We start from the raw sequence: 27,164 nt of genomic DNA on the forward strand, positions 1-27,164 counted from the left end.
TACAACATGTGTAGGACAAACTGTGCTGAGCAAAGAGCCGTTAAACCAGAAACAAGGGCACAGCTGGGCCCAGATCAAACTTGCTATTCAGCGAAAGGTTTGAGACCACAGAGGGAAAATGTCTGTATGGTGAAGCAGTCCTTGAGACTAGGTGCTGCAGACTCCTGATGCTTGGAGTCATGTCAGAAGTTTTCTTGGGTTTGCTTTCTTCTTGCAGTAAAGGCTTTTTGACAGTAGATGTCACGTTTGCATAACCAAACAGTAGGCTGTATGCGCAGATGAGCCGCTGTATGCAAGGCCTGGCTGGAATCCATAGAGCACGTGCTCAGCCATACCAGACACTATCACTGTCATTTGGATGCTAAGGCCTGCAAAACACCTGTAAATCATGAACTCCTGTGTGTGCTAGTTCATGCTTTCTGGTGGCATCTGCTTACTGCTAGCCACTGCTGGAGAGAGATGTATAGTCTCAGTATAGCACACATGCCCTTGTTGGATGCAGTCTTTGGTTACTTTAAGTACACAGATGCAAAGATGATATTAGCCCACACAGGTCAGATAGAGTATTGGTGTCTGCAGGAGAAAGCAAGTCCCTGCTGCATAGTTTGGGGTTTGTGAGGGCCTTGGAAAGCTGACTAAGAAAAAGCAAGGCTGTAGTCAGTAGATGTCGACTTGCTTCAGTTCTGTGTGTACTTGGAGAACTCGTAAATGCTCACACCCTGGAAAAGGTTGAAATCATGAAGAAAGTAACTCCAAGCAGGGAGAGAAATTATGATATGGTATTTTTCCTTTAATAGATTAGATTTTCCTCTGTTTAGGTTAAGATAACTTTGTCAGGGTTATGTGATGCTATTGACTGACTTTTTTGATAGAAACTGAGAGTTTAGGGGATTGGTTAATGTTACAAATGATCCCAGTATGTTCCATTTTCATTCATTCTGTGTACTAATGATAATCTTAAAAAACAAAACAAAAAAAAAAAAAAAAACAGCCATTTTCACTTAAGTTAGAACACTTTTAATACGTACGTCTTTGTAAATACGTTAATTGTAGTTCATAAAAATAAGTTGTAAATCTTTACATCCTGTTCAGATATGGATAGATTAAAATCCATTTCTGAATAAAAGTAAAGAAGCAGTTATCCAAAGTGGAAGAAAGCAATGCTCTTCCTGTCAAATCTATCCTAAAAAAATCCCCACCTTGCTCCTCAAACTGGTGTTTTTGATTTCATGAACTCTGTGTTTTAAATGACAGACAGTACTTGATTAGCAACTTCAAAGCAAAAAGAAGTGGTTTTTATGTGCATTTCTGTACTAAATAGTTTTGCAGCATGCCACTCTAGTAACAGCCACTGTACATAACAAGGTTCTGCATTCAAAAACTGACTGTACCCTTTAACACCCTGTTATGTGTTGAACATTGGGATAGCATCAGGTGAGTCAGTGTTTCGGTGTGCGCAAGCTGGTTTGTGGACATGAACAGAGGGATTTCTGCCCTCCAAGGATCAGACCCATTTTAAAGGCCTAATTGGCACCAGTCAGAACCAAGCCCAGGTTAAAGTTACTATTCCGAATGCTGACCTGAGGCGTCAGATTTTATTTTGATGGTTCAGCAGCCACATGATCTTCCTCAGCAAAGCCACTGTGCCCAAAGGCTGGAAACCTGCCTTCCTGAGCCACTGTAATTGATTTAGAAAACCAAAAGATTGTTCTGATTTTGATCCAGATCCAAACCCAAATCCAGTTCAAACTGGAACCTCCATAAAATCTTGAGTACTTCGGGTCCAGGGCAATTTTATTTCTCTTTTTTTTTTTTTCCTGGTAAAGTTTTTATTCCTTGAAAAATACTTCCGTGTGCTTTTACTTAAAAATATCGATGCCAATCACATTAATAGTATCAGTGCCAATGGTAACAATAGCATCAGTGCCAGCACCCTCACAGTATTATTAATGTCAATGCCAACAGTATCATTAAGATCTATGCCAGCAGGCCAACAGTGTCAACAATGTTGATGCCAGCAGGCCCAAGCTAATGAAGAACCCCACAGTAATCCACCAGTGTGCACAGCCTCACGCTGAGATGCAGTCCTACAATAATAACTCCCTGTGCCCAGCCTAGTTCTCATTAGCAACTTTACAATAACACACCCTGGTGCAAGAGCAATTAAACGAAAACACCAAGGTGTGTATATCCTGGAAGGGAGAACTATTAAGATGTTTCTAGAGCTGAGGGGCAAATAAAATAAATGATTAAGGACTTTGTTGACTGTCCTTTTTAAAATTTTGCTCTCCAAGTGAAATGATGGCAGCTGGAGTTCTTTTAAACTAGCACAGCTGGAGATCTGGGAGTACTTGCAAGCAGCAGGCTGTTTGACTCCTGCGTACTTTGCTTGTGAGCATATCTCCAGTGCTGCCTACTTAAAAGAGGAGTCTTGTTTAACAGGCAATCTAAGGATTAATGAATGGGATCCAAAAGGATCTTTCCAGAATCAAAGTGTTCCCTCTCTGTAATCTAATTACATGAAGGCTAATTCAGGCACCAGCCTCAAGGACACAGACTTTTTTTTCGAAAGGCAGGAAGAATTTTTCCAGAGCTTGCAGCTTGTGCGTGAAGCAGGTCTGGTGTGTTGCTGAAGATGAGGCTGGCAAAGATCCAGAAACATAGCACAGAGTTTGCAGTTTGCTAACAGGGCTGGTACACCAGGCTTTCCCTGATCTCTCCGGGCTAAACCAATGCAGTGCAGATGCGAGGCATCCTTGTACAGCCACAACTTGCGGTGGTGGCCTAGGACTTAGGGTAGTAAGCAGCTTGCATAATTCACTCCCAGTCTACGTCTCAGTGCAGGTAGCTATTTGGCTTGGTGTGCTTTCGGACAGCAGCTTGATGTCACAGAGAGTTCCTCGCTGTTTGAAAAACAAACTTTTTCTCTCAAAGCAGCTGTCAGTCACTTGTTCCTTTTTTAATAGAAAACAGGAAGACTATCTCAGTTGCCTTTGCCAAAAATGGAGGAATTGCAGGACAAACAAACTGCCCCTGAAAATTCCAGGATTCTTGATCAGCCCTACTTCAGACACTTCACACTCTAGGATTAGCAGGAGGTTTTAAAGCCTAAATAAAAAAGAAAGAATTAGACAAATCACTGTGGCTGGTGCAATTTCAGCAAATGACATCCTAGAAGAATTGCTATTTGCATCTGAACTCAAGTTACCTTTGGTGGAGGTGGAGGTTTGCCTTTGGGAACTGGGAAAGGAGCAGGTTTTCTTTCTGGTGCCTATAATAAAAATATAGTTTAGATGTCTTTATGCTTTCATGTCTAAGCAGCTGCGGAACCTCCTCAGACCTCAGCTGCTGCTACTGTGATCTCATCTATTTACTACAGCATTTTCCGAGTGGAAAAGCTAGGGGTGAATTATGTTAATCTGTCCGCATACAAAAAGGCACAATAGTATAAATATACCAGGGCTGCAGATCTCTTGTTTCAGAAGAGCCCTTAACTATATCAGTGTGTAAATTCATCTGTATCAAGCAACCGTGCTCAGGTAGGCTGCTCAGGAAGCTAAAGCTGATGAGGTGCTTAAAGTACATGTTGAGGAGCGTATCTATAAAGACAATAGAATTTGAATCTGTCCTTATAGTTAAGCCCATGTGTTTTCTGAGTCCTCATCAGTCTGTCTTCATGCAGGCAGTAGCATGCAGTTAGGTTGCTAGTGTGAGGATTGGTCTTTGACCCTAATATCAGATAGGCAGGAGGCTCAGACACAGAAGTGCTTAACATCCAAGTGATGGATTTTTGTTTCTTTAAGTAGGATTTTGGGGGTTTGTTAACAGCAAATGTTCTTCTGATTAAAAAAAAAAAAAAATCAGCACATTGATGGAGATCCACCCACAAGTGGCATCTTTAGTGAGTGCCAGATCTCAGCAAAACATCTATTGCAAACATCTATGGCAGCTAAGATGCTCATCATTTACATCATGATGTTTATGCCTGAAATCTCTGCAGGTGTGCACTCTGTGCTCATGAGGTGTACTTGTGATGGCACACAGGACTCCTTGGCACGGGTTATAAATATTTGTTTGGTTTAGGATTACATGGCAAAAAAGATGGCTCCTACTCTAAATAACACGTGGTCTGAATGTCTGCCATTTCTTGTTGTATAGTCAGAAACTCAAAATATTAATTGGCATCTGCTTTCATGCGCAACTCAGGTGAAAGACATGAAGTTTTGAGGATTATACTTACAAAGCTCTCTTCTGTTTGAGAAGTGGCTGGTTTGGTAGATGGGATGGGAGGCAGGGGACCTTTTGGCCTTATGGCAGGCTGTTAAAAAGGAGAATAAAAAACATACTGCCTGTATATACATATTATGTATATGTGTATCAGCACATTCCCCTGAGAACATGTGCAGGCTTGTGTTCTGTGTAGAAAGTGTGTTAAAATAGCACGCATGCATTCATTTCAGAACAAACCCACACTTAAAAAGCTCATTAGTGTATTCCTGGCTGCACTGAGAAAAGGAAGAATTTTGCTACATTAGGATTTGTTAGGCTTTTTTTTATGATCTTCAACAGCATTTTTATTAATACCTCACACCTGAAAACATGTCTTTATAACTTTGTCCTTTTAATTCCTATGTTTTTAATATAAACACTTCCAGAGGGGAGCATTCTATTTGACCTGGATTCATATAAATAAAATCAGTAATTTGTATGATATATTCTCTTCATGTAGCTTTAGACATCCAAACCTGCACCTTGAATAGTCTTATTTATCTTGATTCATGTTTCATGGTGCCTTGAGTTGAAGGTTCATACTTTTGGTTCCAGAACCACATTTCACAGCTTTAAAGCTGTTTATGTATAGCTTGGATTCATCTCTGCTCATAATGGGGCCAGTTCTGAAGGAGGGAAGTCATCTGACCATGATACCTCCATATTACATGTGCTACTGGTCAATAAGGAGACCGTTGGGAAGTCAGATTGCATGGTTTTTGTTGTGCCTTGACTCTGTGAATTTTGCATGTTAGGTCTGGGATGGTTTATGCTAAAGATAACGTACAGGGCTGTATCTGGAGTGCAGTGATTTCTACAGCCTTTGGGACCAGAACACCATTGTGGGTCAGCAGTGTAGTGTCAGACCTCTGTGCTCTGCCTATCCCCAAATAAACATGAAAGCAAGGAAATTTTTTAGAAGTACTTACACTCTGACGCTGTGGTTTGTTTTCCTGTGGTGGAGGTACAGGAAGGAGAAGTTTCTTGTCATTCATCTGAAAATAGGGAACAATTAGATCTGATAAAGGCCTTGTGACAAACTCTTTTATGTTAGTTTTGCTTACAGCCTTCCACTGCAGCCCACCTGCTGCAGGTCACCCAGGGACCTGGCTTAGTGCCATGTGCTTTACCCACTCCCTCACAGTGCTGGGACTTGCAGCGCTCTCCTCTCAGCACTATATAAGCATTTAGAAAGTCTCCTGGAAATGCAGTGTGCTTTGGCTGACAAGTTCTGGTGTTTTGGCCCCTCTGTTGTATTCCTAGGGAGACATCTGCATTGCCCCAGGCAGGCTGTAGGGGTCCCGGCGCCTCCTTGCGCTTACCTTCTGGGTAGATACCACTGGTGCAGGGTGTTCTTGATTCACAAAGACTTGGTTTCTGGCTCCATGTCTCCTTCTGATCTGGCAGCTATGTAAATATTAGCATATAACTTACAAACACACATCTTACCCTAAATGAAATTGCTACAGTGAATGCTTGCCTTATTCCTCTTGGCCTGCTGTATGGCCATGTCTTTTCTATCCCCCTCCCTTTTTTTGATTACTGTGGGTTTAATCTTGAGAGCTACGATTTCAAGTATTCAGTCCTCTCCTGATTATATAGGATTTATAGAACATCTCGGTAAATGTCCTTGACATCCCAGAGTTCATTCAGAGTCCTTCCAGATGCCCTTCGCCCCCTTTGAAAGCTTCACCCTAAAACCCATCCAGAAGTTGCCTGATTTTAGCTATTTTTTCTCAATGGGGAAAGTGTTTTACCTCTTAAATACTCGGAAATGGATAAGTAACACTGCTGCTACTGCTGTGACAGCAAGGACAACCAGCACACCAGCAATGATAGCGAAACCTGTCAGAAAGAGTCAGAAACACAAGTTGCTGTTTCTTGAAAGACCAAGTATTGCTAAGCAGTTTTCCCTTCCCTACCATTGGCAAGGTATTTTTTTCTGCGGCATCTACACTATACTTATCCTCACTGTTGCTCAAGCTTATGGCTTCTTGTGTTGTCACAAATGGTAACAGAGAGGAATTTTTTCTTGCTATTTCTGTCATATGTGAAGACTTGTTACTGCCTGAGCTCTCTTTAGAATAAACATATCCAGTCATTTCCACCTGTCCTCACAGATCATGCTTTTTCATTTCTGTTCGTTCTAGTTACTCTCTTTCTTTAAGGATGAGTACAATACATGCCTTATTTATATAAGGCTTCACAATTCTCCTTCAACAAAGCTTTTCTAAGGCTAAGGCATGATATTGGAGAGTTACTGGTGCTCTAGTGGGTGTGCAGAGAAGAGAAAGATATATAATAGCAAAGGCTCAGAAAGCATTCTTTTCCCAACCACGTGGAAGTTACGCAAAGTATTTTTCCCATAAGGTAGATCAGGAAAAGGTCAGTTCTATGCAGGTGATAAAGAAATCACCTTGCCAGCCTCCCTCGTAGCAAAACCTCTGGGGAGCTTGCCTCTGCAGAAATTTGACAGCAAGCTAATATGGTGTATTTGTTATCTCAGGATGGAGAAAGACAAAGCCTGCCATGCTATTTATATCTTAGATGTATCAGTTTCATCAGATTATAAAGAAAATAGCTTGCTCTAGTCATTCATGCAATCTACAGTGACTCAAAAAGGTGCAGAAATCAGGGACTTACATGTGCCATATTTGCAAAGACTGACAGTACAAGTAGTGCTGTCTCACTGGAGTTAAAGAAACTTTCATTTCAATCTGTTTTTGGCAGAGCCTGCTGAATCTGTGGCTGTACAGTACTCACTGGTAACTGCTGTCGAGCTGTCACAGTTTGGTGGTGCCCATCCTTCTTCACACTGGCATTGCAACTCATGGTCACACACCTAGGGAAGCATAAAGCCAGGATTATACTCAGGGTGGAAACCTGAGTGATGGTGATGTAATAAAATTTCAGTGGCTCTGGATTAGCCTCCTGATAAGCTTACTGAAGTTAGGTCTAGAAACTCCCTCTCTTTTCCCTTGGACTAAAATGTAACAGTTGTAATAACAGAGCTTCTTTTACACAGTGGAAGACAGGCCTGTTTGTCTGCTATCTTGTGCCTTTTTTGCAGATATTTTTGCAGTGGAAGCTACAGCATAACGCACATAGCAGCAGGCTTGAAAAATAATAATAATGCTATCAATGAGGTCCATAGCTGATTTGCATCAACTTGTTTTCTTAAGATTGATAGCATCAAAAGCTCCTATCTTACCGCATGTCCGGTACACTTGGCAGAACAGTTGGTGGATCTGAAGGCATCTTCAATGTAGACACATTCTCCATTGCTGCACACCTGAAACATGCATGGCGCATGGCATATGTCGTCCAAGACAAGTGGCTTTCAGAACATTCTGAGCTTTCTCATTATTATGTGAAGTGATGAAGAGCGAAAGGAGGCATAGAAACAGGTATGCAAATCACCCAAACCCACATTAAAAGTTTGATACGATTTCAACCTTTGGATATTTCATAACACTGCTTTCTGACCTTCTTCCATCCTTCACCATTTTTTCCTCAAACCTCCTCTAAGTAGAAATGTATAGCAAAGAAATGTGGACATAGCAGTCAGTGATGCTTAGCACATCCATTAGGGAAATAATTGATTAAAATAGTAATGTATTTGTGACCTTTTAATCTTCCAGTGCAAAAGTATATTTCTGCTGCCACATACATTCCTATCAATGAAAAATAAGCAAAACAGCAGTCAAGCATAAGGAAATGAGAAGGATAACAGTTTCCATTTGCGTCTCAACTGATCTGTACTAGATGTAAGGCAGAAAGTATAGCAAATCAGATCACAAGTATAACGTCCGCCTCAGTCTTCCCTGTTTAAAATCTTTCTTGTCTGGCAAAAGTGCTAATGATGTAAGCAAGACTGAAAGAAGAAATAGGATAAAAGCTTTCTTCCACTAACCATTCCATTCCCACACTTGGTTCCATTGAGAATCATCCCTGGATCTACTTCTCCCTGGCTTGGAAAGCTTGCTTTGCATGATTCAAAAGTCACCAGGTTCCCGTAAAGAGGCATATCCTTTCCCCCAGCACAGAACAACTTCCCACACATTATATCTCTGCAAGGAGAGCAAGAGTTGCTAAACAATGACATGGCACAGAAAAAAATCTTGAGCTGTTTGCTCCTCCAGTTTGAAATCGCTGTGTCCATACAGGAACTCCAAAGAAGCAACTAGAGGTATGAATTTTGGCCTATAGTGATTTGAGGCCAGTTTATGAGTAAATCATGTCAGATTTTTTACTTCTATTGAGGTTACTAAGGAGCCTGACTTATTTTGCTGAAATGAGGTTCATCCAAAGTTCAAGTTCCCTGCCCCAAAATTCCCTTCCATTTCCTTATCTACACATGCATGTGCACACATGCAGAGAGTCATCTTAACAAGCAGACTTGCACAGGTATGTGCATGCATTCGTTTTTACTCAGGGTGATCTTGGGACAGTTTCCTTTGTTTCCTTCTTTGTGTAAGAACACTATTTAGAAATCAGATTCCTCTTCAAAATTGTCTTTATTGCAACTCAAGCTGAAGATGAAAGAAAAGGCATACGTGGATATATGTGCCATCTAAAATACAGTGCTCTATGCTTCTGTCTCTTAATTTGAATAGGAATGATCTCTTTTCCCAGATCCTAGCGAATTTAACACCACAGTCCTGTAACATGGTACTTACTTTTTCTTACATGGAGAGTGACTACCTTTTTCTTTTCTGCAGTATCCATAATATACCCCTTTCTCATTCATCCGGTAACAGGAAGCTGCACCTTCAGTAGCCTCTATTGAAAAGGAAAGCGAGATATGCAATTATATCAAGAGCTTAGGAGAAAAGCTGTAATTAGGTTAGATTTCATCATGTTTCTGTGTGCATAAAGCGACACCTATCCTGTGGGTTTTCTATAGCCCATACAAACCTGCCTAAGGAGAAGGGACACAGTCAGAACTGGAGAAGAAGGTAAGCCATCTCATGCCTTAAAAAATAGGAAGGTATGCAAAGGGGAAGGATATTTTAAGAGTGCCGTCATATTCTGCAGGCTCCATGCTTTTGGAAACAAATGCAAATTTTAACTGAAAAATATTGAATAGCAGTGATAGTCCTATTAATAGGAAATTTGAACATTAATTTGAAATATAGGTGTATTCTCAATCTATAAAACGAAGAATTCCACCTTCACTCAGCATGATTGCAAAGTTATCACCATTGTGCAAAAGAGGAATTAGCTTGCCACTTCCCTTTTCCTCTAGAAATAGATTGTATGATGTGGACTTCAGCTCATTTAATTATAATCACGTATAATGTAAACATAAAAATAGTAATTAAGTATATGCTACAAACTAGAACTCAGTTATATAGACCTACTATTCCTGATAACAGAAAGATCTTTGATGATTTGACATTAGGCAAAGTCTACCTTTGTCTCTTTCTTTGACTAGACAGCCTTATGTTTTTCAATGCCAGCTTGTACTCACGTGGTCCAAAAGAAGCTTTGCACTGGTTTTCCCGGGTGGGACAACCTCCCATGTAGCAGTAACCTTCGCCGTAGTTGCAAGGATATCCGTTCACACGGAACCGGTCTGGTGGGCACTTTGCAGAAAAGCCAGTGCACATCTCAGCCAGGTCACAGTCATGCTTAACTTCTCGACAAACAGCTCCTGGTTTTTTATGCTGAAAGGAATGCTGTGTTTAACACACCGCTTCTCCATGCCTTTTAAATATCACACTAAATGAGAGGACTAAAATGAGGGGATTTAGAAAGAGTCCCACTCTTTCTGTACAAATTATATTAAAGGCCATGTCCTTATCTAATGTTGATTTGGTTACGCCTGTTTACAGTATTGTGGCTTGGCTGTGCCTCAGTTGTTTTTCCAGGAGAAAATGAGAAAAAATCATTTCACCAGGATGTTGAAAGATTGTAAATCAATAGCTGTAGGGTAGTCTGGGATGGGCAAAGCATGCTTCTCATTACTGTGCTGTGTCAGTAATTACAAACAATGGCAGTTAATTCTCTTGAAAGATGTACTACTGCATTTTCAAGGCCAAAAATATAATCCAGAAAACATAAGAGAAGTTAGAGGGGAAAAGAAGTCTTACTTGGCAGTTTTCACAGCACTCCCCATGAGCACACTGAGAACCTGTGGTCAGTTTGCATGTCTCAGGGTTGCAGCAGGCATTTGTGCATTCCTGTGACAAAATCAGAGAGGAATCAGAGCTCTGGTATACTGCTTCACATTTTGGGTCCCATCTTTACTTTATTCTTAATGTACCATCCTGCTCGGGTTATTGAGAGAGAAAAGGATAGATTGCACCTGCCCATTGCTTCTCTGAAAACTGTTTTTGCTACAAATTGTGTCAGTCATTCTCAGCCAGCTCATGCGAGAGTATGAAGTATGCTTGATTATGAAGTGCAGATGTAAGTGATGCGGGGGACTTGCTCATTTCCTCTCAGATGATTTGATGTGGAGAGCTCTTCCCCATTCGGAGTTCCTCTGTCTGCACAGTAAGCTTCACCACATCGTGCAGTCTACCCTGCCGTGATTCTGCCTGCACGCTATAGGGATGACTACATTGCAGATCAGCAGTTTGGTGACCACAGTTGCTGCAGAAATAGTTCAGCTAGCTTTGAACTGGCTATCTTGGATACTAATAAAAGCCAGCTATTACACAGCCTGAATTTTTGCCTCTTCCAAGTATTATTTTATTCAAAGTTACATGTAGATACCTGAGGAGTTCCACAGTCACATTCTTCCCCTTCTTCCACAAAGCTGTTTCCGCAGATTGGAGGGGCTACGATGTTACTTATATCTGGGGTGTTAGTTAAGCATTTTGGCATGTCATTCAACATGTATTTCTCAAAATCTTGGAGGCTGCATGAGCTGAATTTCTGGGGGATTATAGAACTATATTGAGAAAGCAGAAGGAATTATGTTAGAATTGGCATAGACAAGGAGAAGCAGTACCACTTAGAAGAGAAATGAACAAGTGACTTTGCCCTAAATTGTTAGATGCAGCCATTTTTCTAAATACATAAATTAATAAATACAATCCAGTCTTGCAGTTATAATAGAAAAACAGTGGAAACAAACACATTAGATGGAAAAAACAATAGAATAAACGTAAACACTGCATATAAAAAAGTCCGCATCCCAAAGATTTAAGTAAGGCCTATACAGATCATATCTGGGTGGTTCAGGCGTTAGGAGTTTTCCATTGGGCTGCCTAGCAGAAGCTGAAGGTGTTTAAAAACAGATTAAAGTTCACCTGAACTGCTCAAATGGATATTTATTGAAAGTGCAAGCACTTAGTGTGATTTTCACAGGAAATATCTTTAGGCTGGAGAAGAGACATACTTTAGATGAATCTAAAAGTCATGCTGTTATCATTTTAAGGAAGAAGTAGATATTGTGATTATTTATAGCATAATATGAAGAACCTTCCATGCATGCAAAGTAAGGGCTTCCCAAAAGTGACTGATTTTTTTTTTTTTTAGGTGTCCATCTAGAAATGTCTTACAAGAGCTTGGAACTCGGAATGGGATGCCCCTCACTTTCTGGATTTTTTTCTTTTTTCTTTTCCTTTTGTGTATTTGAATGTCAGAGGACAAAAATAACTACACCTTTTAGGAAATTGGCAGCTTGTCCAAAGCCCATCACTAACTGCCCCCAGGCATTAAAGTACTTCCCTTCTTTGCAAATGCCTACCTGACAGTATCTGTCATGATACAAACTTTGGCATTACATGTGCAGGCCTTGGTGTCATGACTCATGCCTAGGTTATGACCCATCTCATGTGCCATGGTAGCTCCAACTGCAATTTCATTTCTGTTATGATCCTGTGGAAATGAGAGCAGCCTATTATTTCCATGAGCATTTTAGAACAAAGGAACATCAGGAAAACCATGTGATTAAGAAATAGGACAATTCTACTTCAAGTGAAATTATCCATGCCACTACACAAGGCATTAATCTGTCAGTCAATCCAAGCTCATACATGCATCTATTCCACAGTTAGTCTGGATTATGTATAATAGCTTAAGACTGAGATCATACCACTAACCAACGTAAGTAAAATAGTATAATTGTTTTCTAAGTAAACATGAGGGAATTGGGCAGCCAAGTAACAACTGAATATTAAGGGGAACTGAATATCTAAACCTCCTAATCCTCTCTTTGGATAGTTGTTTGTGTGCTTTGGATAATTACATGGGTGTGATGTTTTTATTGCTTGTTACGCCAAGGTAACTTTTGTACGTGATGTTGTATGTGCAGCAAATGGAAAGGTGGAAGCTGTGCTCCGTCTTCACTCTTAGCTTGATGTTTTGTGCTGTTTGGTAGGAGTAAAGAAAGGAAAAATCGTGCTCTTTTGAGAGTGAAATCAAATGTATAAATAACAGTCAATTCTGGAATGGCCTAAAGCATAAGCTTGCATACTGATCGTACTCGTCCATCATGGCATTGCAAATCCTGCTGCTGCAGAATGCATACCCCCACCTTGAGACGCATTCTGGTTTCACAGTCAGCTGTGGATTTCTGAGAAAACTGGAAGTTCACATTGTGAGTCAGTCCACTTACCAACAGCCCGTGCCTAGGAAGGTGGGCTCAACAGTCAACTTTCTCAGTGTTGTGGTAAGCTTTTGGATCTATGTCCCTATTTAGGCTAAACTTTAAGTGGAATGGCTTAGTCTTTTGTAATTAAGTGACTAAATTGGTGATTTGTATTTTGACAGATACCATCATTTACTGCTCTCTTAAATCTTTTGGAGAGGAGGGTATTCCTGCCCTCTTCCTTTAGGCACGGGGAACCCTCTTCAATAGAGGGAAGCTTAAGTTGGAGGCACAGAATCACTTATATCTCTACTGTGACTATACAGGAACCTGGTGCTTCAAATATAGATGTCTGAGCTGGACACTGACATTTAAACAGTGCAAATACTATGCTTTGTGTGTGCTTTCCTTACCCTCTGCGTTTCGTTTAAAATAAAACCTCTGGCCATGAATTTCCACAGCCTAATAAAGTAATGATACGAACCAGACAGGGAACTGAAAATGTCACACACCTAATAATTTTCTTAAACATTCTCTGTTGGTTGAGTAAAAGACAAGGAAAAGCCTTTAAAAAAATACAGTAAACAAGAACAAATCAGACCTGAATAATACCTGCAGAGTATACATCACTGCATATGGATTTTAGAAAGGCTAGTCCAACCGTTGTGCCCTCAAAGTCAAACCCTCTGTAAGAAAGAAGAAAGGTGGAATGAAGTGCACTAATCTGTTATCGGGAAGTACATATGAAATCGTTGTCAGCTATGTTAACAGAGCTGAAGGCTTTAAGGATAGGCTCATTTCTGTCTCTGGTTTTCAACTCCTGACTTAATATAATATTTAGGATGTACTTAAAATCACTGCAAATCAGAACACAATTAAATGCACATTTCATTTTAAATGTGTACTTGAATTCTATTGCAGTTAGTAAGATTTAACCACCTGTTTCAGTGTAAACTGCTTGATGAAGTGCTTTAGACATAGTAAAGTGCTTTCATGAATCAGGGCCGTTGCACTTGAGCCAGAATAGTGAACTGAGCGCTGGTTTAGCTTGGCAATCTGTGTTTCACAGCCATTAAACTTCATGCCATGGCTCCTTTGATGGTAAGACTAAAGCACTGCAGTCTTCAGGGCACTCAACTATTTTGTGACCAGAGTGAGGAAAGGGAGAGACTGAGGTATAACCAATGTCTATGTTGCCTGTTTTTGCTGGGATTCAGATACAAACATTAGACACTATGTCCTAGTATTACATCCTCATGGGTAATCCATGCTCCATGAAGCAAGGAAAAGCAAGACATCAAACCAGCATTTCATCCTTTAGTCCTATAATTAGTACAGCTCAGTACTGGAAAGCACAAAATCCGGTTTATTATCTCAATGGGTTGGTGGCCAATTTTTTAAGAACTCATTCCTCTAACGTTTTTGGAAATGCAAGTAGGAAACAATGATACACACGTGATGAGCTGAGCATTGTCATTTCTCTTCCTCTGTAATAACTCTGACCGACGCCACTTTGAGAAGCTGTCTAGAGTGGAACCCGCCACACGACTCAAGAGGCATTTATTGTTATCTGTCCAGATTTCTAGGCCAATTAATGCCACGTAGATATTTATGGACTTGAAAACCTGCAGCAGAGAAATAGCATTGCTATAGTAAAGAAGTATATTGTACAGACTTGTAAAGACACATCTTTATCCTGGTAATTATTCCATGTTTGTCACTAGCAATGTGGTCCACTCCAAGCCATGTTTAAGTTTTTCCCCACTTTGAATTTGCAAAACAAAACAAAACAACAACAAAAAAGTCAGCCAGAACAAGAAATCCTCTTTTCCTCCAATATTAAACCAACTATAAAAATGGCTTAAAAACTTTGAAAATTCCAACATTATTTTTGAATAAATTTGAATTGTGAAAGAAATCAAGAATCAGTTCATTCTTTTCAAAGAAATGATTGCAAGGTGAAATAACATCGGAGAATATGGCAGCATTTATATCTACTTTCCACTCAATTTGCCTAATACAAAAGAATACACAAGGGCAGTGTAATGGAGAAATGCATACTCTCTATGACTGTTTGTAGTGGGAAACATTGTGGACTGTAAGTTGTTAGTCTGAAATTGTGTTTCTGTTGCTTTTAGATAGGAAGTGGGACATATTCTTAAATATTTTTCCCAGCAGATAGATTTGTTTCATAAATGACAAGTTGTTATCCTTTCCTAAATTTATTAATTCATGAAGCTTGCAACAGAAAAAAGTATACTTTACTCCAATTTCACTTAGCTGTATTTGCTCTTACCGTGTTGATGTAGTTGACTATTCCGAATATCCTTTCTCTTACAGCTTTAACATCTTCCTTATACTTCTTATACTGAAAAAGTAAATATAGGGTGTCAGGAAAGGAGAGGGAAAAAAAGGTGATTTATAGAAAAGAAAAGGAATACTTCACTGAAGACTACATTTCTAGCCACACCATATCTGATCTATTTATTGTTATCTTCATATTTATTATTTTATCAGACAGTGTATTTCAAAGCCTGGAACAAAGAGACAGGACAAAGTGTAAGCATTGATACTATTTTATTTATACTCGATTTTATGGAGATTCTAGGTCAGACTTAAGTGTATCTGGACCTGCCTAGGATGGGGGCACATCACCTATTTATAACTGAAATCAATTCCTCTTGTAGTGCTGAGGAAGCTTAGGCTCATAGCAAGCATGGATAGCTCAACTGTGAGCATGCAGTAGCTATAAGACTCAAATTTTGCTGCAGCTAGGATCACTCTCAAGCTTAAAGGTAAGCCTGTGTGTGTGCAGGATTAGGCCATTTTTGAATGTACATCTGTGTTTAACATGCAGAACAGGACAATCACTGCACTGTGAGTTCCTCCCTGACCCTGGCTGTGTGGGCCCAGTCTTTCAGATGCTGACATGACACATGGATCTTCCACAGACCCTACAAACTAAACTAGTTTCCTGGCGGGGTCAGGAAGTGCCAAGGTCTGAAATATTGCTGGTGTGAGAGAGAAGGATGCTGAGGTGTTCTCTTAACAAGTGGTTCCCCCCCCCTCCCCCCATCAACTGACCATTGCTATGGGGCCTAAAGGCCTAGAAATCAAATCGGAAACCTCCCCTTACTATAAAACAACTGATAAGTGGGGTATGTTTTCATCCAAAAAGACATTAAGACACATCCCCCCACACCACCCCAGAAAAACAGCTATTAAGTCCCTGATTGTGATGAGTACCTTGCCATCTATTCTGAATTCTTGTCATCTCCAGGTGGGATTTTCTAAATCACTTGATGTTAGGAAATCATATTCCTAATCAAAGCCTGTGGTAAAGCATACTTGGCACTGTAATTGTAATAGGAGTCCAGGGATATGAGTATTTGGAAAGATCGCCTCTAAACGGTCAAAAGAGATTTCTCAACGCTCAGAATGTGTTTCAGTACTCACCACAGCGTTGTCTGCAACTATGTAAACTTCCAGATACTTTTTTGCTTTCAGATAGGCTTTCATCTAAAGAAAAGATGCATTTTAAATGACTTCAGAGCTTGTTTCAGTCTCAATCGTTTCAATTTCAAAACCATGTGTTAGTTATCAGGGTATTTCTTTAGCTAAGTCATTTAGAATGGGAATGTCTCATTTTAAAAAATGATGAATGGTAGGCTGTTTATTAAAAAGTATTTAAATATTTTAAGATGCACATGGGCACCTGTTAGTATGTGCAGGCGAGCTTAACTCAGGTGGAAGCTCTGTTAACTTCAGATCTCTGATCACTGGCGCATTTTGATCTGGTTGTTTAATACCTGAGTATGCCTCACTGTTCACCATGCTTCTCTTCTCTAGGCACCACCAGACAAAGTGGGATTTACGCCAGTCATGCAGCTCTCCTATGGTTTCAGCTTCTTTTCTGATTTATACTCACTTCTGGATCACTGCTTGTTTTGAAGATCTCAGTGGGGTCCTTTGATTCCAGTTCCCAGGTACTATTGGTTACGCCACAGGTTTTTATGGACTTGTCTTCAAGTTTCTCGTATTCATAGACTGCATGTTCTTCTCTGTCTGAGGTTCCCAAGGGTTCAATAAGGTATTTCTGACCATGGGTCTCAAAATACCCGCTATGAAAATTTTCTGTAGGTTAGACTGTGATCTTTCAAATCCATAGGCCAGAGTCAAGATAGCAACATTATATCTAACAGCATTTAGAATAAGCCTAAGGATCATTGCATATCATGCAATATGATATGGCAGCATGCAGGCAGAATACACAATAACTTAAGGATAGAAATCAAAATTGCTGAGTCAGTTGGAAGCTCTGGTTGATCAAGTGAGGTCTCCAAGCAGGAGACTGTCAGTCAACAAGAAACTGGATTAGGAATTAATTAAATTTAAATTTGGAATTTTTGTGCTAGACAGAAATGACTGAAAAGTGAATTTCAGTTCAGTGAGGAACCAAAGATATTATATCATATTTAATAGAGATGACAAGCTGAAATATTGAAAGCAACTGAGAGTTTTGAATCATTTTTGATCCACAAATGTCAAAATAAGCATTCTGGGTTAACATGTAAACTTGACATGCAATGCTAGATCTATTCCCAAAGTCTGGATTTTGGCAAAACCCCATTATCCATTGGGAAAATGTTGTGCTCCAGCTTCTCAGACTTAGTGCTGTCCTCTTGCTCTTTCACACTATGTCACTGTGGCTTCCATGATTAGAAACGAACAGATTTTTTTAGCTGATCTTTTTGAGCAAACAGTTAAACTTCCTGAGCCTGTAACTGCTTTAGCATGGAAAATAATATGACCTGAATTGTCATATTGACAGCTAATTGACAGCTGAAGTGTCAATGCTGTTTCCTGCAGCTTAGAAGCATCATTTCCAAATATCCACTAAAAGCAATTCCAAACACTAGGCTATATGACCTGATCTACTATGAAATCATTCATATATATTTAGTTATATAGATGTTCCTTTAGCTTCTAATTTATATGCTCTGGAACTGAAATAAAAAGGCAACTTTTCCTTTGTTTCCTTTATAAACTAGTTTCCTTGTAATCATAAATAAATGATAATACCCATTTATACAGCCTTACTCTCCCCAAGACAGCTCAACTTTTTATATCATACTGTTTCACAGTGCTGGATGTAGCTTAAGATGTAATTTGGAAAATTTAGCCTTACAGAGTATGTGTAGTCTGCTACTGTTACCCTTTGAGAACCAAACCTCCATCTTACCTTAAACCTTTGCAAGCATTGATACTTGCTATTGAATCAGCATCATTTTGAATATAACCTTCATAGTAACAATGATCCTATTTGGAAAGAAAAAATACATTGTCAAATTGGGCCATATCTTATTGACTGCAGTAAACTGGCCTAATGCTTTTAAAAACTTGGCTTTTATGCATCCTGGATTGATTTGCCTTCTCTTTCTCTAGCTTAGCAACATCTTTCTCATATTCTGTGTTTTAAGCACATTTAAGGTGATCTCAAACTTAAGTATCTGCTAAAAACTTGTGAAAATAAGAATATGCAGATTCTCTGCTCAAAAGTAAGCATGTACTGATGTGCTGTGCTGAATTAAGATCCATACTGAATTATTTTATTGTGGGAAACATCCTTTAACATTAATCCAACAATTAAATGCATTAACTTTGATGAGATTGAAATATATACATTATATTAAAACGTATGCTTATGGGAAAAGTTTTCATGATGCTATTGATTTAGGGATCTGAGTTCTAATGAGCATTTCTGTATTCAAAGAGAGTTCTAAGTCACTGCAGTATTGTCGAAAATTTTATCCTTAATGTTTTCCTTAGATTTCTTAATAGAGGCCTGTAAACCAGTATTCAAATCTGCATGTAATGTCTTTTCACATGGATTTTTGATTTCACTTTACCATTTCTTTAATCTTCCTTCCACCTCAATGTGCCAACTTTCTCACAGTGAAAGAATCGTTCACAAAGTGAAAATTACTAGAAACAAAAAATGTTGAATTACTATCCTTCTCTTAAGGATGCAAGAGAAACAACTAATGAGATCCTAATGAAGTGGTCACAATGTAGGAATTCCTTATTCAGCAAGCTGCATAGCCAGGCCTGTCTGAGATTATCTTCAACCAGATATAGGTGCTATTTACTTTTCACAGGATCCTTTCAGGGAGTGAAAGTAATTGAAGCAATCAGAGTTTGTCTCTGTTTTACAAAAAGCAACCCAGAATTCTTTACACATGCTTATTTCACCTGAGATTCTCCTGTTCCTGCTAATCACCCTGTGGCAAAGATTATTAGATTTTGTATTCCAAATTGCATACATTAAAACACATGGCATGACAATTGACAAAATGCTTCAAATGAAGGCTTTGTTGAAGAGCAATGGGATAAGACCCATCAGCACATTGTTAATTAAAAAAAAACTTAGATGGTGATTTCCTTTATGCCTGTATCTGAGTATCTGATTTGTCATGGTTCAGAGAAACCACCTGGGTAACCTGTAATGGATTTGCTGTGAGTGTGGGTGGTGGGGGAAGCCAATGAGGGAATGTGTGTTTATCTGAATCCGTGATCTCACCGAGATTAGTGTGTAAAAGCAGTCCCGGAGCTGCACAACATGAGCAAAGTCAGGAGGTCCAAAGCAGTGGAATGCTTATTTTGACCTGGCTCCGCTCCCTTTCCTCATGAAAGAGCAGAAGATGTGTTCATCAGCCCATGAGCTGAAAAGTGCTTTTCTTTTTGAAAGCAAAATATATGTCTGATTCTTAACTGGTGTAAATCAGTGTAGCTCCACCAAAGTCAAGAATCATTCTCCCTTGTCCCTTCACAGGCATCCTAAATTATACTACTTAGTCCCTGGACTTAAAACCTTTGGACTTAAAACCTTTTTTTTTTTTTTTTTTTCCTAACCCAGTTTGTGCTGTTCTTTCATGGACCCGTGAATCTCATACAGACCTCCTGAAAACTGCAAGTATGGGGAAAGAAACCTTTGTTTGCTACCTTGATCTGAGGGCTTGTTGTTATCTGTCGACCATCATCTGAGTAAATTGTTTCAGTATAGTCTCTAGCTAATAGATGCCTGCAAAGAATAAAGTGCAGTTATTATTCAAAACACTTAAATTGGAGTAATCTAGAAAAGAGGCAATTATATAGCACACAAAGCACTTAGGGAATTCAAGTTATTTTTAGTATCAAAAGACTAGGGAAGCAAGGCTGCTGGGTGGATAATTGTGCCTGTTCATAATACTTACTTAAACAAAAGGACATCTCTAAAATAAGAACAAAATTAAAGTCTACTTATTTTATTGCTATAAAGTAATCTCCTGGTAGATATGAAAGTAAATGTATGACTGCATATGCAATACTGATCCTTTTTTTTTGGCCTCCAATTTGTGTAGTTGTTTCCACCACTCCACAGTGGGTGTGAAATGTGGTACCATTCTGTTCTCTCTGCCCAGTTCACCCCCACTGATGATAAATAGCTAAGATACAGGTCAACGGATAAGCTGACTCACTTACTTCATGTGTGCCTGTGCATGCATATATCTGTATATGTGCACACGCTCACAGATATGTATTGAGATCACACTAGCATATGCTTTTAAGATTGTCCAATCCTTTTTCTCACAGATTTTTTATAACTTTACTAACACAAACTTTCACCTTTATAGTCATTCTGTCTGAAGATGACTTTTCTTTTTTATCTATAAAAACTCTATTCTTGGGCACATATGTGTTCTGCACCCTAAAAAGATGACATCATATCTATGAGATAGATTACTATAATTCTGCCACCACTAGAGATGATGCCTTTGGGTTTCTTGTTAACATACACATTTGTGATTGCTTTTGAAGAGCTGATCCTCAGGGCTCTATGCACGGCAGCTCCTATCCAGCAGAGCACTTAAGTAAGACTACAGCCCTGGCTTAAAGTTAAGTGAGAGCTATAGTCCTTCTGAAGCCAGCACCGAACCAAGTCTCCATTCATTTCTGTTTGGACAGCTATTCCAAACTGCCACAGTTCCATTTCTTTTTAAAGAGTGGGATCTAGCACAATATAATTCCTTCCCTTCAGATATTTAGATTAGATTTAAACTGGGGCAAACATTTTATTATAGTATATATTTAACATGAACTGATTATAGCATCACTGTATTTACACAGCCATTAGAAATACACCTATTAAAACAGACTTCTTTGATACCATGTCAAATATAGTAAAGCCAGAAAGCAGAAAATCACAGCTGTGCTTTGTTTTGTGTTTGCTCTGTATAGTATTGGACTTTTTTGTATGTTCTGTAACAATGCCCACTGCTTCTCTATGCCCTCTGCATGGCCTGTTTAAGTGCTGTTAATCTCTTCAGCCAAGGAGGCGAGCTTTCTTCACTTTCAGTTCCCATAAAACATTTTATGTAAGTGCCAGTATATATTAAAATATATATAAAAAAAGTCCAACAGCTGTAGTGTTAAGTTAGGGAGTGTTAGAAGCCTTATTATTGAAGATAATTGTATTTTTTATTCCTATTTTCCATTTTCGAAGAGGTTACAGAGCCAACACAGACATCCCTGTTTCATGGATATTTTTCTTGTTTTTGTTCTCTGTACTTTCTACCAACAGAGAACAAATAAATATAACTCATAGACAATATACAGACATAGAAAGCTTGTAAACTAATATGCAAACATTGAACATCCAGTAGATTTAGCCATTTAAGAAATAAACTGGAGAATAGAGTTACCAGGTTAGGCTAGTCATTCCTTCGTAATAACAGTATATGGCTGCATAGTTCTTTCAATTTACTGAAGTAGCGACATCATTCCTCCTCTCCTCTCCTCCCCTCCCCTCCCCTTGGACTTGGAAGGTTACATTTATCAAACTACCTGTTTTGTAGGAACCCAAGTCCTATTTCCTGGTGTACTGAATGCTCTGCAGAACCACTTACAGTGAGGGATAATAATTCAAGCAAAAAAAGGAACTGAACCTACTTATTTTTTTGTAGGTGAAGTATAACTTCCTCTCCGTTGGCTTTGATTCCATACTCCATTGTGTCATCGTATTTTGTCTGTAAACAAATTTAAGTGTTAGAATACAGACTGTTATAATTTCTGGCCTCGCGAAGAGCTTGCTGTTGTTGAGTTGCCAGCTGCATTCTTTTCCTCCTATTCCCACCAAGAATAAGCAGTCTGGCAGTTCTAGAATAAGCAGGAGCTCACTTTGTTTCACAGCTGTTAAATAGAGGAATAAACTGAACTTTGAAAATGCATTCCTGCAATCATAAACACACATCCAGCATATTCAGGAAAGTGCTGAAGTGGATGCTTAACTTCAAAAAGTTTAATAATTTTACCTTGAAATATGTAAAAACATGGTTAGTTTTAAGCATTTGATTTAACTTGCTTCAGATTAAAATATCCATAGTTTACTCAAAATCTGAGTAGTATCAAAAAGTATGTCTGTGCAGAGGTAAAAGCACAGAAGATCCACTAATCGCATACGGGCACTTCCCTGACTTCCCAACACTTGTCACAGCCTGTCTTTACCAGACAAGGGATCGATATTGCAGACATCCTCTTCAGGGCTCCAGAGTTCCTTCCCCTTGAAAGCCGAGGCTGCTCTGACTCCAGAAAAGCTTCCCCATCTCCCTCTCCACCCCCCAAAATAAGAATTATCTCTCTTAATACCTCCTCATTGTTTCTTCCTGCATCTCTTTTATGTATTGTGTGCAGTTTCTGTGGATAAACTACTTCATACTGCTCAACTCCAGGTAATTTCTTGCTTGTGCTCCCTAGGGAGAAACAAATGTATATTTATGCAAACACAATATTCATTTTTTAAAATAGCATATTTTGCATCTGTCAGGACTTGTTCTTAGGTCCTGTGTATTCATCCGTCTATTGCACCACTCATTTCTTGTGTTTTCCTAGTGGTGGTTCTGGGAAGTGCTCATCTGGTGTGCTAAGCAGTCACCCTGCATGATGTGATCCAACATAAGGTTCGTTGTCATCTGATATTCACACAAGGTGACACACCTGGCTATTTCTAGGTGTCAAAATCTTTTGTGCAATTCCCTTAGGATTTCTTTTCCCAGTGGTAGTGGTTTCTTGTACCAACATGCTAAGCCAGCTGTGCAAGGTGCAACCTTGGCCTTTGCATTCTGCAGACAACCTGAATTAAGTTAATGGTTCTGTGAAATTAATGATTTCCAAACTCTATCACATGACGATGTACAAGGTAAGATTGCCTCCAGATAGGCAAGTAAGTTCATAGAATTCACCATGAGTCTGGAACAAACTTAGATTTCTCCTTTAGAAGAAGGTTTCAACTTGTCTCACACAAATACTTCCTGGCAGTCCTCCAATAGACATACTCTTACCTATTGAATCAGATCAAGGGTGATTGCATACTTGTGACAGCAGGACTGGTGAAGGCATTTGAATGAAACTAGGTAAAAGAATAGGAGATAAACTACTGTAGGAAATACCATACTGTATGAAATATGATACTGTAGGTAGACTAAGTAGGAAAATCTTGAAGGTGGTAAGGAATCCAAATTAAATGACTCAGATAACCCTTTTTTACTTGGTTTGTTTGTGAGAAATGCTGTCTGTCTGCAGTGGGCTATAGAGGATGTTTTGGAGGAATATACTGCTAATGAAGAGTGCTTTGATTTTGTTTTCTGTTTCCAAGCATGAGTGATTCTTGACAAAATTTTATTTGTCTTGCAGAGGTGGTCAGTACACGTTGCATCACTTGAAGTTAATGAGAGCAGCTCTCAGCTGGGGATCCTACAAGTGATGTGTTCATTTTTAGCAATGCAACTCTAGGTCTATATGCCTCATAAGCTCTTTAATCTCATACAAAAGGTCATTTTGCCAGAATGGACAAATTCTTGAAGGCTCAGCACTAAACACTAGAAACTGTATTTAAAAGGAAAAAAAAAGAAAAAAAGAAAGAGAGTGCAACTCCTATTTTAATTGTCTGCCTCCAGATGAGATTTTTACAAGAATGTGCCATCCAATTGCTGGAATTTTCTATATCTGCAACAACAGAACACATGCTCATGCAAATTGTTCCAATCAAATCGATAGGTTAATTCTTCATAAATAGTTTACTTGGTTAAGCCCTTTCCAAAATTAATTGTAGAATGAATTCAGCTTGGCCTTATCTGGACAAGGCTGAGTGCTGTAGAGAAGGACGTGATGATACAGTAGTAATAAACCCTACAAGTTACCTTGCATCAGCTGAGCAATTGCATAGTACACAGTAACTATCCATGCGCACCCTGTTAGCAAACAAAAATACAAGTTTGCTGTTGTAAATAACAATGATGTTTTAAGTTTTAAGCAAATGATCTTTTTTTAACTTTAAAAAAATCTTCTACTTTGCAGGATTTCCCTTCCCTTTAAAGTATGTTCTCATGTAGTGATCAAAGTAATATTTTAGGCCTCTGGAAACAATTCTGTGCCCCAATTTTATCTATCCATTCCTTGATGCAGGCTCTGTTTAGGAGGCAGACTGTAGCCCAGATAGTGCAAATTTAGGCTGGATTTGAACAGGGACTCAGAACTAAACTTGACTTTTTCCTGCAGTAGAATACAAGCAGTATTTCGAGGAAAACAGGTTAGTTTTGTTCTGGAACTAATTGTTCCTTAGAGGCAACTTTTCAATCAACTCGGTATACTAGCTTCATCTTGCTTTAGGCATTATCTCGAGTCAGTAACTTTTGGGAGGAAGGAGGTTCCTTGGGCTTCATTCAACAGCTACAAAAAGTTCTAATGAGGAACAAATAATCATGTAATTTTCCAAACAACCTAAACGAGGAAGAAATACCATTACAGTGAGGATTTCATTAATAATGAAAATTTGTTTTTATCAAGAGGTGGAATACATAACACCTTAAGCATTTGAAATGTGTGCTTCCAGGTATTCTATGCAGATAGTGAAATCACAAAAATACCTGCCTGAATACAAATTACACGTGTAATTATGTATACAAAACCTGTGCATGCTTATGCATGCCACCTTCTGAAAAAATCTGTTCCCTGTTTATATGACTTCAAAGAAACAGTGCGCGTGGAAAGAAAATGAGAGGTCTCTTAAGGCTAAGTTGTTTGAATTTCTCTGCTCACAGCCTAAGATAATAAGGGTGCTAACTATTTAAGTTCAGGTAACATCATTAAGAGAATTCAAATAAAACTCTTTCCTTTAATTGCCAAAGCTTTGTCAGTGTAGTAAGTTGTCCCAGTTGGATAAATTCTCAGATCACTTGCAGAGGAAGTACTTTCTTAATTGGCTTGCAAAATGAACTTGTTCTGTGACCAGTTTTAAGCAAGTAAATATTTCTCTGGCTAGAGAATTTAAAGTAATTGCTTTGAATAGTAAGAGAAAAAAAAACTCTCTGATTTTAGCAATAACATTTTCTTCAGTTATTTGCTATTCTTCAATATCTGCAGGTTAATAATTAAAAATTTATAAAAGCTATGGAAAATAATCTTAGCAAACATTTATAAAAGAGGAAAAAAAAATACAAGGACTTACCTTGTCGCAGAAAACATAGCCAAACAACAGAAACAAGAAGTTTATTAGTCATCTCAGTTGCTTTGGTCTAGCAGTGGTCTTTTCGGTCTCGGGAAGTCTGGTTTGCAGCCTATCTGTGTTTTAAGCTCTCCTGCGCAATGAACAGGAGTGAGTGGGTTGTTCAGCTTTATTCTTGTTCCTATATGAGGAAGTGTTTACTGAAGGTGTTGCACAATTTTCAAGTCACAAAGTGTTACAGCAAGCGGAAGTTCCTGCTGGTTAGTTAGTGTCACAAGAATTGTAATATATTGATTACTTTTTTGAAATAAGTTCTCCAGAACTGCTCATCAGAGAAAAAATAAGAGACTGGTGTTGTCCAAACGTTCTCTTTATTTAGTCTGGCCATTGAAAAAGATAAAATAGTAACAAGCACTCACAGTGCATGACACCCTTCCTATGGTATGTCAGCATTTGAATGATGGCCGTTTGTCCATTTGGATGTGTAAAAACCGGATGAAAGTAGCTGGATCCTGGCAAGCAGCAGGCACTACTGGTGGCACAAGGAACAGGAACCAGAGGGCTTGGGTATCACACAGGCAGTCAGGGCTGGCATTACCCATGTGGTTCAGTTCCTGCTGATTACCATTCGATCTGTGCAGAAGGGTGGGGTTTAGAGCACTAGTAAAGGTACAAGTAATGCCGAGTCTGTGAATCATATCTGTAGTATAAACACCATGTATGTCCTTTGCTGCCCCTTCCATCTCTATTAGTAATGTTTGCTTTGAGTTCATGTGGCAGACATCTAACTAAAATGTAATGTGGACAAGTGAGTAATCAAAATATCTGTCTAAATGTCTAGGTAGAAACTTACCATATTAACTTTGCCAGTTGTAATAAAATAGTACTATGCAGTTGTTGCGGCCATAGCTATGTCAAATAGAGCTGCTTCATATAAGCACAACTATTTTCATGTGTTAGAATAGCTATTACAGAGCAAAGAGCAACTAGATTGGCTCATACTTTATCCTCTGTCTGCAGTATATGAGTATAAATTTGTATTAGCTTTACACATTACACAGTAACATGTCATTCATTGCATTCATTTAGAAATATATATATATATGTAAATATAAATCTGCAGGAGGATGTTTACTGACATAGCTGAGTCACAAAAATTCCTGCATCTATTAGAAATAGTTATCCAGTAAATCTTATAAATGTATCTCAGGTACATGTTGAGAAGTTCTGATTTTTGAACATTGAAATCTGAAACTGTAAGAACAAGCAGTTCCCCTTAGGTTTAGCTCTTCTTTGCAAAGATGAGAACTTAGTAATAAGACCATTTGCTAATTCTTCAGACATTCTGGGAGAGGTTAGGTGCAATCAGTTAGCAGGCTTCGACCTTTTACTAAGTACGAAATGATACCAATTAATAACAGTTTGTATCCAAAGCCAGCTTCAATAATAAATTTGTGTGCAAAGCTGGCAATTTAATACTAAAACTTAATTCTAAAACAAAGGCCTAATTCTCTGTTTCTCTTTGCTTTGTTTAAGTGTTACGCTGAGGCTAAGTGATTATAAAATGGATGTAAAATGCTTCTGGATAGAAGCAGAGGAACTTTACCTCTTTTTGTGTTTGCTTTGCACTGCTGCGAGTGGCCCAGGCTGAGTACAGGATAGCTGTCCTCTCATCTGCGGTGGGCGTAGGGCACCCAAAGTGCATTGCTTTGGGTTCGGTTGCTCTTCGGGATGCCGGGCTGAATGCCTGTGCTCAGAAGAGGCCCTGAGCTCAGATAAACCCTATGCTTTGCTTTCCGTGCTCTCTAGCTT

At 38.9% G+C, this 27,164-nt stretch overlaps 1 protein-coding gene across 1 annotated transcript; it reads right to left on the bottom strand.

Moving 5' to 3' along the window:
• Window positions 1-3,075: 3,075 nt before the first annotated feature.
• Window positions 3,076-25,440, bottom strand: LOC134151933 (zinc metalloproteinase-disintegrin-like NaMP). Its single transcript, XM_062596888.1, has 24 exons — window positions 25,356-25,440; window positions 22,499-22,602; window positions 21,803-21,879; window positions 19,817-19,895; window positions 18,057-18,133; window positions 16,743-16,935; window positions 16,271-16,333; window positions 15,111-15,182; window positions 14,270-14,439; window positions 13,416-13,500; window positions 11,972-12,102; window positions 10,993-11,170; window positions 10,365-10,454; window positions 9,743-9,938; window positions 8,949-9,051; window positions 8,183-8,339; window positions 7,481-7,561; window positions 7,033-7,111; window positions 6,027-6,114; window positions 5,592-5,676; window positions 5,199-5,264; window positions 4,241-4,318; window positions 3,209-3,271; window positions 3,076-3,108 (listed from the first exon to the last, which is right to left on the bottom strand). The coding sequence occupies exons 1-24, from the start codon at window positions 25,405-25,407 to the stop codon at window positions 3,076-3,078; spliced, it is 2,400 nt and encodes a 799-aa protein (XP_062452872.1). The 5' UTR covers window positions 25,408-25,440.
• Window positions 25,441-27,164: the final 1,724 nt, after the last annotated feature.

The sequence above is a fragment of the Rhea pennata genome, chromosome 28, assembly GCF_028389875.1.
Source record: "Rhea pennata isolate bPtePen1 chromosome 28, bPtePen1.pri, whole genome shotgun sequence".
NCBI lineage: Eukaryota > Metazoa > Chordata > Aves > Rheiformes > Rheidae > Rhea > Rhea pennata.

What these genes read in the sequence shown, in the direction of transcription:
- LOC134151933 (XM_062596888.1), bottom strand. Translation starts at nt 25,407, where the DNA reads ATGACTAATAAACTTCTTGTTTCTGTTGTTTGGCTATGTTTTCTGCGA. An exon ending in CAACAAGCCCTCAGATCAAG is followed by an intron (nt 18,134 to 19,816) that starts GTAGCAAACAAA and finishes CTTTCCAAATAG; the next exon opens with GATCATTGTTACTATGAAGG. An exon ending in CCAAGTGTGGGAATGGAATG is followed by an intron (nt 7,562 to 8,182) that starts GTTAGTGGAAGA and finishes TGCATGTTTCAG; the next exon opens with GTGTGCAGCAATGGAGAATG.